Source organism: Ricinus communis, chromosome 7 (assembly GCF_019578655.1).
Source record: "Ricinus communis isolate WT05 ecotype wild-type chromosome 7, ASM1957865v1, whole genome shotgun sequence".
Taxonomy (NCBI): Eukaryota; Viridiplantae; Streptophyta; class Magnoliopsida; order Malpighiales; family Euphorbiaceae; genus Ricinus; species Ricinus communis.
The window spans coordinates 3,754,911-3,769,350 of record NC_063262.1 but is presented as its reverse complement, the minus strand read 5'-3'; the positions used below and the strand labels follow the sequence as shown (position 1 = coordinate 3,769,350).

The window sequence follows — 14,440 nt, the reverse complement described above, 5'->3', positions numbered from 1 at the left end:
GCTGATAGCAGTCTGTACATGCATTAATAGAGAAAAGTAAAATATGACTCCATAAACAATAAATAGAAAACTGTAAGGAGTAAGAAGATAGCAGCATGATCTGCATTCACCAATATGGCTTTGGAATTCATGCTAGCCCCTCAGGGATCAGTGATCAGCGCCGTGCGATTTCTCTTACACTATATTAAAATCTCAAACCAACTGTGAAAAGCTCTTGGACTAGATATTCATTTTTCTATATGAAATATGATAATCCATTTATTTGTTGTTTTTTTTTATTATTTTTTTCCTTGTCTTATAACTTTAATTTTATTTTATTTTTTGAAATCTTTTTAACTCTACCTTAATTTTAACTTTACTTTACTTTAAAAAAAAAATAAAGCACCCTTCAGCAGTGTTTTTTAAAAAGTGTTTCCTTGTAAAAAAAAATTTATATTTAAACAAATGGTTTAATGTTAACTTTATGAATAATGGAACAAAGAAATTTTCAATCCTGTCAAGAAAATCATTATTTTTTTTAGTTTTGACTATACATATATATGATAAATTTATTTTCTTATCAAATAAAATTTGTTCAACGTTTTACTTACTTATACATTTGACAATCATAAAATGAAAAATTAGGAAAAATTAATTAGAAAAAATATTAAGAGAGTATTTGGTTCATAGGTTTGATGCAGCTGATAGTTGTTTCTGATATAGTTCCAATCAACTCCTGATTGTATCAGCTCTATTTTAGGATTTTTTTCTTATCAGCTGATAGGTTATTTGATTTTTTTTGTTTATTTGGATACTATTATCTTTATTAAAACATATTAATAATAATTTATTATAAATTATCTCACATAATTATATTTTTATATTTTATAATAAATAATTATTTATTTTAAAATTGTTTCTAATAGTTAAATGATTATAATATTTATAATTATAGTATTTGAAATTAAAAATTCTATTTATAGAATTTAGATTTAGATTTCTACTTTTAAAATGACTTTTATAAATATTTTAATAATAAATACAATTGAGCTAAAAAATTAATTATAATATTTTAAATTATTATAAGTTATTTTTATTAATTTGTATCATCAAATATAATATAATAAGATAAAATATATTTAATGGTAAATTACATTCTAAATAGTCATTTAACATACTAACAACAACCGCTAATAAAATATGCGAGAATTTTTGTTCCTGCTTTTTTATTATTTTTAAAATTTTTAAATTATTATAAAAATTTAATATAATATTAAAAATTATGCATAAACTTAAATTTCACATGTCAACAGTAAATACACTTGTCAAAATTAAAAATTATATATGTCAGAATATAGTAACACATGTCCAAAAATTTTTATTAGACCATATACATATTAAATTATTTTGTTTATTTACATGTACTAAAATATTCACTTTCTATATGTATAATGTTCATATTTTATAATAATCAATTTTTTTGTATTGAAATATTCATTATCTATAAACTTAATATTCATTATGATTAATGTTCATGTTCATTTTTTTTATGTATTATTCATCAATATTAATATTAATATTTATTATCTAATATTGCAATATTCATTGTTTGTATATATAATAATGTTCATGAATATTCTCAAATAAAAATATTAATTATTTATTAAAAATTTTTTTTTGATATATGTTAAAAAAAAATTATGATTGATATAAACATTCATCATTTATGGCATAATATTTATTAGTTTGTCAATAGATATTTGTCATTAATGCAAATCGTACTACTAATTCATTCAAATAAACATATATATAATATAGACATAACATAAATTATCCTTACGCAGTTGCTAAATAAATAAAAATTAAGTTAAATTATACTACAAACATTTATTTTCTTAAACGCACTATAAAAACAAAATCTCATCTAGTGCAGAAACGAGATTTAAACTTAAGATATCGGTCTTGCCATTCGACTTGAAATGGAAAGAGAAGAAAAAGAACCACAATCTTAACAATCATTTAGAGTGTTTTGCATTTTTATGGATGCTTTTAAAGTTTATTTTTGTAATTTATGTTAGTTTTCAGTAAATATAATTTGATAGAAATGGAAATTTAAAATGCCACTTTCTTACATAATGTTTTTTTTAACCTCCTAATCTCTAGGTCAATATATATACCACCTCCCAAACTTTACTTTTTTCTTTTCATTCCAAACTCTTAATTATTATTTATTTATGTAAATTGCTATTGAGCACCCTCAAATCGGAGTGCTGTTAGTCAACCGTTTACCAAAATAAACAATAATAATAATATGACCAAATATAACGGACCCCATTATTTCAAAGAATATCTAATTCCGCACGATTTTTGCTCTTTTTCTTATTTTGCCTATCTCTTAATTTTTTTCTAAATTGTTGTTATGGCTTTACTCACCATTCTCTTCTTCCAACTGATTGATTACTAAAGCTTTTATGCTCTTTCCTCACTCGAGAATCTCTCGAATAATTCAAACATTAACTTTTATTTTCTATGTTTTTGGTGATGCAACTAACAATTTCTCTACTAATAAGACAATGTCCAAGTGAAAAAGAAAACTCCTTTTTAAGGATGAAATGGAGATTTCATGGATATCAAACAAAACACCCATGGAAAATTCAAGCACCAAGTAGGGAATGGATTTTCTTACTTTAGCTGGAATTAGAAGATGTCATATTGTTAAACAATACTAAATATAAGAACTTATAAGTGATAAAGTTGTACCAATTAAGTGGTTAATTCTAATTATTTTGGTATTGATTAGAGTTTAATTTTATCAGTGAGTTCTATATATATTTCACATATTAGTTAATTGATTAATTATATTTTTAATTTTGTATCAGAGTCTAATCCAATTTTTTTTTTTTTTTTTTGCTTTCTATCTAGATTGGTATATCAATTTTAAATTATAAATGAGTCAAATCTCATTTGCATTTTAGGAAAATTCTTAGAGATCTCGTATTGCTAAAGAATGCTGCTATATATTAATAATTCATAAGTGTTAAATTCCAATTAATCAAATAACTAGTTTTAGTTATTTTAGTATTGATTGAACTGAAATTCAATAACTATATATAATAATTCATTTATGTTTATTGTAAGTTAGAGTTTAGCCCTTCGTTGTTGTCCTAGATTAGATGTATTAGTTTTAATTTTTGCTCAATTTGTTGCGGACCTAGCTTAAAGCCGAAGAGGAACTCGACTCAGGCCTGCAAAATCGTGAAAATTAATGCCATGTTTCCGTATTACTTCATTCATTCTCCCAAAAATTCATTTCTTCTTCCCCATCAGCACCGCCATATAGGGCGGCATAAGAAAAACTAGTGGATCCACCAAAAGCAATAAAGCACTATCAGAATACCGGACCATAAGCTAGTTCCTGTAATTTGCAAAGTTTCCACATTTAAGCTCCATAAATACAGATTCTCAAAGCATTGGAAAGAAAAGAAAGCAGCAGCACCAATCCATCGCTCAATAACCTTAAAGCTTCCATACATTATGGTAGAGACCCAGCTCAATCGAGACTTTTTTGTATCTCTACTGCTAGAACAAGCAACTATTCTCCTCTGTTACCCGTTTCCCTCGGTCGACAGATGCCAATAGAATTAAGACTAATGAAGTAAACATTGTCATACACAGATCTGACCATCCTCCAGTAAGACAACAAAATTGCACTAGCAAGTTTGTGCAATGGTAACATAAAAATTGAATACCCAAATAACTAAGACACTAATAGTACATTTATAAACTAAGAGACATTAAATACTATAAGATAGGGTTAGTTGCTAGTGGTTAGAATCGCCCCTATTTAAAGTGTAATATTTTTTTATTTTATTTTTACCCGGTGCATTTTCTTTAAAGATACAAAAATTGTTTCCCAAGTTATCCATGCGCCAAAAAAGAAAGTAAAACAGGGAGGCGGCAAAAGAATGCAGACAAATTTTGAGTAAAAATAGCAGTATCTATCATGTCCTCGGCCGCGTTCTTTCCCAGTCCACCACCGCTGCTACCACTGCAATCAAACACCAAAACAAGCCGCTCCATCACCAATGTTCAACCCCCATCAGCAGAAAAACTTGCGATTATAATAGATAAATCCAAGTCTATAAATAACCTTCACCAGATCCACGCCTTTCTATACCGCCACAATCTCCATCACCACCCAATTCTCAGTTTCAAGCTTCAACGCTCTTACTCTTCTCTGGGTCACCTAAACCACTCTCTTACTCTTTTTAACCAAACCCAAAACCCAAACGTTTTCTTTTATACCTCAATTATTCATGCTCATACTTTCCACAAGCTCCATTACCAAGCCCTTCTCTTTTATGCTCAAATGCTAACACAAAAAGTTACTCCAAATGCGTTTACTTTCTCGTCAATTTTAAAGTCTTGCCCGCTAGAATTTGCACAAATAATACATGCTCAAGCGATAAAATTTGGGCTTGATTCGGATTTGTATGTGAGAACTTGTCTTGTAGACGTTTATGCAAGAGGAGGAGATTTTGTATCTGCACGGAATCTGTTTGATGAAATTCCTGAGAAGAGTTTAGTTTCGTCGACTGCAATGATTACTTGTTTCGCGAAACATGGGATGGTTAAAGAGGCGAGAGTCTTATTTGATGGATTAGAAGATAGGGATTTAGTTTGTTGGAATGTGATGATTGATGGGTATGTGCAACATGGATTGGCTAATGAGGGTTTGGTGCTTTTTAGGCAAATGTTGAAGGATAGAGTAAGGCCTAGTGAAGTGACTGTATTGGCTGTTCTTTCTGCTTGTGGACAAATTGGCGCTTTAGAATCAGGGAGGTGGGTTCATTCTTATATTCAGAATAATGGGATTGAGATTAATGCTCATGTGGGTAGTGCTTTGATAGATATGTACAGCAAATGTGGGAATTTGGAGGATGCAAGGTTGGTTTTTGAGAGGATCAAGTACAAGGATGTTGTTGTTTGGAATTCGATGGTTACTGGATATGCCACGCATGGATTCAGTCAAGATGCTTTGCAGTTATTCAATGAGATGTGTGGGCTTGGGTACCAACCTACAGATATAACCTTCATTGGCGTTTTGAGTGCTTGTGGTCATGCTGGTTTGGTTAGTGAAGGAAGGGAGCTTTTCCATTTAATGAAAAATGAGTACGGGATTGAACCAAAGATTGAGCATTATGGATGTATGGTTAATCTTCTTGGTCGTGCTGGACATTTGAAAGAAGCATATGAGCTTGTTAAGAATATGGATATTAACCCGGATCCAATCTTATGGGGAACTTTGCTTGGGGCTTGTAGGCTCCACAGTAACCTAACTCTGGGAGAGGAAATTGCAGAGTTTCTTATTAGCCAGAATCTTGAAAATTCAGGGACTTATGTTCTCCTTTCTAACATATATGCCGCCACCGGTAATTGGGAAGGTGTTGCGAGGATGAGGACCTTGCTAAAAGAGAGTGGGATAGAAAAGGAGCCTGGCTGTTCCTCAATTGAAATTGGTAACAAGGTACATGAGTTCTTAGCTGGAGACTTGAGACATCCAAAGACTAAAGAGATATATTTGATGTTAGAGGAGATAGACAGTTGGCTCAGGGCACATGGTTATACCCCTCAGACAGATATTGTTCTACATGATCTAGGAGATGCACAAAAGGAGCAGAACCTTAAAGTTCACAGTGAAAAACTTGCTATTGCTTTCGGGCTTATCAGCACTAAGCCAGGATCCCCTATTAAGATAGTAAAGAATCTTCGAGTTTGTTCAGATTGCCATGCAGTGACCAAGTTGATCTCAAAGATTACTGGTCGTAAGATTGTAATGAGGGACCGGAACCGTTTCCACCATTTTGTTGATGGTTCTTGTTCATGCGGGGACTACTGGTGAACTGTAAATTTGTGAATTCTTGTAACTGTTGTACGATAGAATTATTACTCAAAAATGCGATGGTGGTGTTGGACTTCACATAACTTTAATATTTTTATGTTAAGTTAAAAAGTTGTGTTAGTATAATACCATCGTAGTTAGTAGTAGGGTTTCTCTCTGAATAATGGTGTTACTAAAATGAAATTAAAATTAAAAAAAGTAAGTACTGTTTTGTCACAGGCTGCAGGAGAAATTTAAACTATTAAATATCAAGAATTTATGTGTGCAACTGGGTTCAGCGGTCAGGTGGGTAAAAACAGTTCCCAGGCAATGCAATTGCAAGGATCACAGAAAAATCGAAATTCTCATCATCCACTATCGGATCCTTACAGCGGTAATATTTTCACTTTAGATTTTCACATGCCTGTGTAAAAGTGCAAGCTTGAATTCTAGGCTCAACTAGGGCAAAGACTTAATAAAGGACCTTAAGTTATGGATCCAATGAGAATAATCTGTACATAATCTGTCACTGATCCATATAATACAAAGCAGATCCCTAGCTGACAAGCAAGTAGATACTAGAATTAGTAATACCTACAACTATAGGAAATGGGAAAAAGACAAAAATCTGCCCAACCAAAGATGCACTTTGCCATCTACATTAAAGAAAGACTACGATATGCAACTGATGATCAGCTAAACAGAATGCTCGCACAATGTTTTAGAGCAATCCTCAGACCATGGACACCATTGCCAGTACTTACATTCTCAAATCCAACACACACACTGTATTGTTGGCAAAGCAAGCAGCGATTTTGTCACCTTCCTTGTTCCAACAAACTTCAAATATCCCCCCCTGGCCAGTGTATGTTTTCACGATCTTAACCTCCTTCAAAGACCAGATATTGATAGACCTATCAAGAGATCCACTAGCAAGATACTCTCCGTTTGGGCTAAATGCAACAGAATACACAGGATCTCTGGAAGTATAATAGAAGATGCTTGTCAATATAAACACTCACGAAGAACCACAAAAAATGGACAGCAGCAATTCAAAAGATGGTCCACCACATAAGGTCCTTCAAAAGAGAACATTACAATCTCCATTTTGCTAGGCATACTGGCATAGCCAGGAAGTGCCTCCTCAAAATTACCCAACTTAAATCTTTCCGCCTCACCCAATAGGGAATGAAGGGTAAGTAACGTACCTGTGTCCGCTCAAAGTGCAGAGAAGTTTCCCAAGTTCCACATCCCATAACTTCACCGTGGAGTCAAATGATGCACTGTATAGAAAATGGAACAGTAGAAACTCAGATAAAACACAATATAAGTTGAAAAATTTCAACTGCTCCATAATATCTTTAACTTGGGATAAAATGATTATCCTGAAAAAAAAAAAAAAAGCAAAAGCACTGATCACTCAATGATATGGCTGGTTTCAAGCTCAAGGGCAACTCCAACTACTACTTTGATATCTAAGATACATAGCACCAAGCCAATTTGGTACAAATTATATATTAGTTCATCAAAGCAGCAAATTACCTGGCCAGCACTAACTGTTGGTTAGGATTGTTTGTACCAGGCCCAGTGGGGCTCCATCTGATGGTGTAAATTTCCTACAAAGACAATTCCATATTTTTAGTTACAATCCAGTAGATCCTACATATTCAGGCAAAAAATGGCAGAGAAAAAACTCAGCTACTACCTTGGAATGTTCTCTCAAATCATGAACATATTTGTCTTGCTTCATACTCCATATCTATAATAAGAATTTCCATGAGTTGCTAACCAACATAACAGAAAACTAGCAAGTAATAAACTGAAAACAAATTCCAGTCAACTTAAACAGGACTTCTGGAAAGCATATAGACTAAGTCAGTCTAATTCTTACTAGAAACAAACTGAAAAAGGGAAAAAAATGATATCCAACTGACTTCCAAAAGCCATAGACTACAGACATATTCACAAGTAACAAATAGGTACAAAGCCAAAACTAGAAAAGCAATACAACTTCACAAATTAAGAAAAAGGCAGCATACATAACCTTAGCACTGATATCGTCAGAGCATGATGCAAGCAATGAGCCTGTGGGATCCCACTTGACACAATTAACCTCACCCTGAAAAAGAGCACAAATATTAACCCCCCAAAAGCAGTGTAATCCGACAGTCGCCAAAATTTGGTACCAATCTGAACACCACTTATATAACAGTTATGGGCGACATGACTCATCAGATTATGGTTTTCGACTTTACAAAACCATCACAACCTGATTGCACATCAGATAGCCTCCGAGCCTGCCAATCTGAAGTCAACCAGACTGGTGCGAAGTCAATTCAATATTCCAAAGCACAAAACTCTTTTAGATTTATCATCTTACCAGATTGCAGGCTTGTTCAACCGACCAATCATAACATGGTTTAGGTTGCACGTTTGAAATATTATATCAAAGCGAAGTTCAGCAGGCAATTCAAGTCCCATCAGAACCTGACCCATTGCATGCTGCCATTTGCTAAATGGTCACAGTCGACCACTTAAGATATGATTTATACTACAAACACCATGATTAGATCAATATGCAGTTGAACGCAAAAACAAACCTGATGCCCAGCAAAAGTTTTGACAGGGCGGTTATCTCCAACTCTGCAGACGTATATCATATTGTCTGTTGAGCTTGTTGCAAATGAAGTATTATTGCGCCAGTCAACGTCAAGTATAGGACCTAAAATACAAAAAGATATGCCCCTTAAATTCCATCTATGACTGGTTAGAATTCCAACATTATTAACATCTGCAGTGTAAAGAAAGGCAAATCATTTTTCAGGTTCAGTGCAAAATAAAACCTGAATGAAACTCAAACTGTTGTTTCCATTCCTCAGTTTTCACATCCCACACTATAGCAGTTTTGTCACAGCTACCAGTAAGAAGAAAATCTCCCTTCTTGTTCCACTTCAGAGAAAATATAGGTCCTTTGTGTTTACTCAATGTAGTTTTTAATTCACCTGGAAGATGCAAGAGTTCCAGCATGAGGTGAATGTTAAAGAACAGCATCACAGTTAGAAACAAAATTATGGCCATCTACCAACCAGAGCTGTATGGCTTCATAAACAAAGCAGTAACAGACCACATAACTACGACAGTATCAAGCTTCATTTGTTGTTTATTATTATACATTAAACCTATTGTTGCAGAAGAAACAGAGGGCCACGAAACATATAACTATAAAAGCTTACCGCTTGTATTCCAAATTCTTGCTTGCCCATCATATGATCCCGTTGCAAGTAAGGTTCCCTCACCCTACACAATGAAGAAATGAATGTCATTAAAGGTAAAAGAAACTGAGCCAATTTAGCATCAGAAGTAATTTTCTTACATCTGCAAAACTTGAATACTGAAAAACTGAATGCATGAACTTACCATAAAAGGTTGAAGCTAATAGTGTTAAGGTTACAAAAAGTAACATAACTTGCCAATGGAAATTCAGTGTATAAACAGGTACTTTGTATAAAGGTTATAAAAGTAGTCACTAATGGGAAAGGTTCATTGACAATTGGACCTTGTCAACATCATGCAATGTTCATCATACCATTTGTAACTAACAGTAGTGCCACAAAAACTGGAAAACTCACATTCCAATCCAGTGTTGTAACATCTTTGCTCTTCTCGTTTGTTCTTCCCTTTACATGCTTCAATACCAGCACATTTAAGGGACCATTTTGTACACCAGATCTAGAGGTCCCTTCGGCTATTGCCCAAATACGTGCTGTAGAATCTCCAGACCTAGAAATTAAGGAAAAGAGAGTGAAACTTGCACATAAAAAAGAAAAAAGAAAAAAAGGGACCTAAGACTTTGTTATGATAGAAGAATGCAATCATGGAGATACCACAAACAATCTAGTCTTACGGATACATTCATCCCAGTTGTCAATCCTTTCTCATGGAACAGAAAATCTTACTATAAAGAAAGCCATTAACCAGTGTTAGGCCAGTCAGTGTAGAGTCATGAGACAGCCAGACAAATAATCTAGATATGGTCATAACTTTCATCATTGCAGAAGAAAAGGCAACTCATAACATAACTGAACCAGGAAATAAATAACCTTTTAGCAAAGCTGAGCACACATAACATGTCAGATGTAGATATTATGTACTAATTTGATCCATGGAGAGGAGGTTAACTTCAATTCAGTCTCTAGGTTTCATATTATACAATATGCAGATGCTACAGGAATTTGACTTAATGTCTCATTAATATGAATGGTTTGCCAAATTGTTTCAAGTTTGACAAAATTAATTAACTTCAGTTCCATTATTTTGGCAGAATTTATATACATTGTTTAGGACACTGTAATCAAATCAATTTCTAGTCTAATGCTCAGTCTATGACAGTTTTATTTCAAATAAAAAAATTCAAAAACATTTGTTATTACATATATAAAGATCAAAATCTCAGTGTAATCAGTGCTAGTAAAATGACATAATGGATAATCTTATAAAGCAGACCATACAAGGGAAGTAAAGATCAAAACGCAAAAAGCACTGCCCTATAGTCATTAGATGCAGGTAGATGTCCATCCTCAAGGGGACAATCCTGATAAAGAAAAGAAAATACTTACCCAGATGCAAGAAGTGATCCTGTAGGACTCCAGGCACAAGCACAAACCTGAAGGGCAAAGCAAGGAAAACTAACAAATGTTAGTAAATACAACTAGCTGAAAATTAGTAAGAAGTAAGAACATTCAAACATCAAAATATTTGAAAACTAGGCATGAGAACAGGACAATGCTCAAACCTCTGATGTATGTCCCTCCAAAATCATCACATCAGAACTAGGAATTTCGCATGCCTGAGATGTTGATGTCACGGAGACATCCATTGGTTCCGGTCCTATACAAGAAACCATTTTCTTTAGCATTCAGACAGAAAGAGAGGGAGAATGCTGTCCCATTTTACAAAATGCTCAGGAACATTTCAATAGACAACTTGAACTTCTCCGTTCTCTACAGCTTTGCAATGACAAATCACAATAGGTTGGCATGCAAGTCGGAAGAGGTGCACGATTTTGTTAAAAGCATGTGTTTAATGCACAAATAATTAGCAACCAACACTTTGGACGACTCTTCCAGTACTACTACATATCTATTGCATAAGCCTCCAGTCTCAAGGGCTAAAGCAGTAGACGATAAGGGAAAACCAGAAATATCCGAATGCAGAGGAAAGCTATGAAATAGAATTCCACTAAGGCATTCATCACATAAAAGCTCCGCACGAATACTGCCTCTAAATAACATGGTTTTATGCAGCCTAGATCCAAAAAGCTGATAAATGAGAAACTCCAAAAAGTTAAACGCAAATGACAAGTGCTCTTTTTTTAGAAACTTAAAAAAGTTTTACAATCAGTTGCTAAGTAGCATTTAGATTCCTGTTAGTCTCTTAAATCAAATCTTGCATCAAACATTTTGGCATAGACAATGTTAATGCATCTGCTAACAAAAATGTCCATTGATGTGTCTTTATACGAGCAAAGTGAACAATACAGAAGTCCTCCTAGAGTGGAGCATGCTGTTGGAGATTAAACTACCCTCATCCTGTTGGCAGTTAACCCCTTTAGCATAAATTATTTGAGCCTTTGACTGTACTTTTATACACCCAAATCTATACATATATCAATATAAAAATTTGTAAAGAAAGCAAATAGTTGAAAAAATAAATTAGAAAAAGAATCATCCTTAGCATTTCCAATCAAGATTGAACACTGAAATATGAATAAAATTATTCAACAGTGGCAGTGCCATTTAGTTTATAAAATTGCTTGCGTGCTGATTTCTCCAACTTTACTCCCAAGTTCATAAAAGTGTCCTCTTCTAAAACTATGATGAACAAATCATAAATTTTCATCAATGTTGTTCACCAATACTTTTGCCTCTGTTATCTGTTTTATAACTTCTGGCTTCAGCAATACAGTACCATTACTTGATTTTCATAACTCGGTCCTGCCTATGACGCTGAGCCTCATCGCTCAAAGATCATGAAAACACATAACTTCAGATTATTACACCTATAATCAGGTCGACCCATCTACCAAGTCATGTATAGAAGTAATTTAAGAGAAGTTCCTTATACTGGAGCAACTGTGAAAACTAACACTACAATGTTATAAGTTGATGCAGTTACTACAGTCTCACAGAAATTTCAAATCTCACTAGCATGGAAAACAAATTAAAAAATTTAAACATGGAACTAAACTTACCTCCAGTTCCATTTTCTTCATGTTTGACATTTTCATGCTTAACGTTTTCATGTTTGATATTTTCATGTTTGACATTATTCTTATCTGCTTGATCAGCAACTGTTTCTCTATCAGTATTATCCTCGTGCTGCTTTTCTCGTTCCTTATCCTTTTCTACCCTCTCTCTGTCCTTTTCGCTTTCCTTCTCCCTTTCTTGCCTTTCCTTTTCTCTTATTCGCGTGCGTTCTCTTTCATGCTCCCTTTCAAATTCTTTATCTTTATTTTTATCTTTTTCTTTTTCTTTTTCTCTGTCCTTATGCAGATTTTTTTTCTTATCTTTTATCATTTGCCGTAATTCATATACATCTTTAGTTATAAGATCCAAAGGTTGCAAGAATGAAAAATCTTCATCCACATCTGCATCACTCTGGCAAGCTTAAAGCAAACATCGATCAGCACAACACCCAAGGGCCACAAAATAGCAAAACATATATAACAGGCAATATATGAATTTGAGCAATCGAAAAAAAAAAAAAAAGGTTTATGCATGCTAACATTACTCAAATTAGCTTCCATCTCCAAGTACTGAATCCCCTTTTGTACAAATGTAATAAGCGCACCAGGTGGAACCATATTCCCATCTATAGTACATTTGTTAATACCTGCCTCATATCCTAAAGCAAAAGCTGAATGTGTAAAACCTGAAAAGGAATATAAAACATAACGTAAAACGTTAAAAGCTAAAACTTTCTCTCATATATATAAATTATAACATTTGCATCGATCACCATAAAATTAAAAAATTAGAATGAAGTATTTGGCCACTGAAAAGCGTCTATATTAAACTAAGACGCTCCAGAGAAACTAATTCAATACAATTCAAACTAAAATACTCACTTAAAAGGGAGGACCTAACTAACAAATCAAAGCTTACAGATCTACAAAGGGTAGCTCTTTTCTGCAGCAATACTAACAAAACAACTCTATAAGTTACAATTAACAACATGTAAAGCCATAACATACAACAAAACCCTAGCCTTTATCCATGTAAAGATTCTTTTTTACAAAAGAAAAAAAAAATGACAAACAGAAAGAGAAAGCATAAACTTTAACAAAGCAGCGGAGATTTAACTGACCTGACTCTTGAAGGTAACGGAAAACGAGATAATTCAATTCGGAGGAGGTTATTGTAGTCATTACTGAAAATTCACCGGCCGGAAATTTGAATCTTTTGGACAATTTTACTGTGTAGAGACAGGAAAATAGAGAAAGAAAGTAATAATTCGAAGCGTTGCCGGATAAAGTGGGGGTTTTATGGTAGAGAAACTTAGGTGTGCAGAGGCAAAGGCTCAGCCTCTCCAACTGAAAACCGTATTGTTTGTTTTTTTTTTTTAAGTTAGAAAAAGGAAAGGTTTTCTATTATTTATTTTATTTATTTTCAAACGTTTTTTCAAATTTGTATGAAACGTTTTCTAATTTAAGTTGAAATGGTCTTACGTTAATTTTACCGTAGTGTCGGAGATGGAGTAGCCCTTGGGCTTGATACTGGGCCTGCAATGAGGACGTCCATGTGCAATACCTCAAGAAGATCTCATTGTATGTGAACCCTATAAATCTATAAGAATAAAGGCTTTAATTGCAGAAAATCTTTTACTTTGAATTTGTTATCAATTCTTTTTGTTTTTTGGGTTTTTACATACGTCGGAAATGTGCTATAACATTTTATTTGTACGGTATAAACTTTTAAAAAAATTTCACAAATATTCTGAAATATTATTTTTATTATATAAATTTTATAAAAATATTATTTTTTTAATTCTTTTCAAAGATATGGTATAATTATTTTGTATTTCTCTTCGGTTGTTTTATCAAAAGACAACTAAACAAAAGAAAAATGAAAATCGTATTTTTTAAAAAAAAAAGTTATTTTGATATTTCCATATAAAAGAAATTACACCATATTTTTATTAAAAAATATAGATAATTTTATTATTTTTCTTAAAACTATTGGAAACCTTTCAGAAATATTCTAAAATTAACAAAAAATATTATTTTTATCGTGCAAACTTTTTTCTTTCAAAAATACTGCCTTTTATTTTAAAAATACGATTTTTCAGTTTTCTTAATTTTTTTTATTTTTCTTGGGTTGTTTTACCAAACAAATTAAAAAACAACCAATATAGTATTTTTGGAAAAAAAAAAGTTTAAAAAAACTGTATTTTTGATATTTTCACACAGTAAAAATGAGAAAATTTACACTGTATTTTTTATTACTTTTATTATTTTTTCAAAAATTTTGAGTATTTTTATTATTTTTCCAAAAAAATTTGTATGGTCTATACTATTAAAAA

General features: G+C 32.7%; 2 protein-coding genes across 5 annotated transcripts; one reads left to right on the top strand and one right to left on the bottom strand.

Annotated features, from left to right (window-relative positions):
- Positions 1-3,815: 3,815 nt before the first annotated feature.
- LOC8285611 (pentatricopeptide repeat-containing protein ELI1, chloroplastic) lies at positions 3,816-5,964 on the top strand. The gene has a single exon (XM_015722802.3). The coding sequence runs from the start codon at positions 3,983-3,985 to the stop codon at positions 5,879-5,881; it is 1,899 nt and encodes a 632-aa protein (XP_015578288.1). The 5' UTR covers positions 3,816-3,982; the 3' UTR covers positions 5,882-5,964.
- Positions 5,965-6,307: 343 nt separating this feature from the next.
- On the bottom strand, positions 6,308-13,534 carry LOC8285610 (WD40 repeat-containing protein HOS15). Of its 4 annotated transcripts, none has more exons than XM_025158396.2 (14): positions 13,226-13,534; positions 12,650-12,790; positions 12,111-12,524; positions 10,653-10,747; positions 10,477-10,523; positions 9,490-9,640; positions 9,094-9,157; positions 8,704-8,862; positions 8,461-8,582; positions 7,905-7,979; positions 7,566-7,619; positions 7,403-7,476; positions 7,069-7,143; positions 6,308-6,840 (listed from the first exon to the last, which is right to left on the bottom strand). In XM_025158396.2, the coding sequence occupies exons 1-14, from the start codon at positions 13,284-13,286 to the stop codon at positions 6,621-6,623; spliced, it is 1,752 nt and encodes a 583-aa protein (XP_025014164.1). In that variant the 5' UTR covers positions 13,287-13,534; the 3' UTR covers positions 6,308-6,620. The 4 variants fall into 4 exon arrangements, with proteins under 4 accessions (XP_025014164.1, XP_002524944.1, XP_048232389.1 ...); XM_002524898.4 differs by having other exon boundaries at positions 12,111-12,516; positions 12,645-12,790; positions 13,226-13,524; XM_048376432.1 differs by lacking the exon at positions 13,226-13,534 and having other exon boundaries at positions 12,645-12,786.
- Positions 13,535-14,440: the final 906 nt, after the last annotated feature.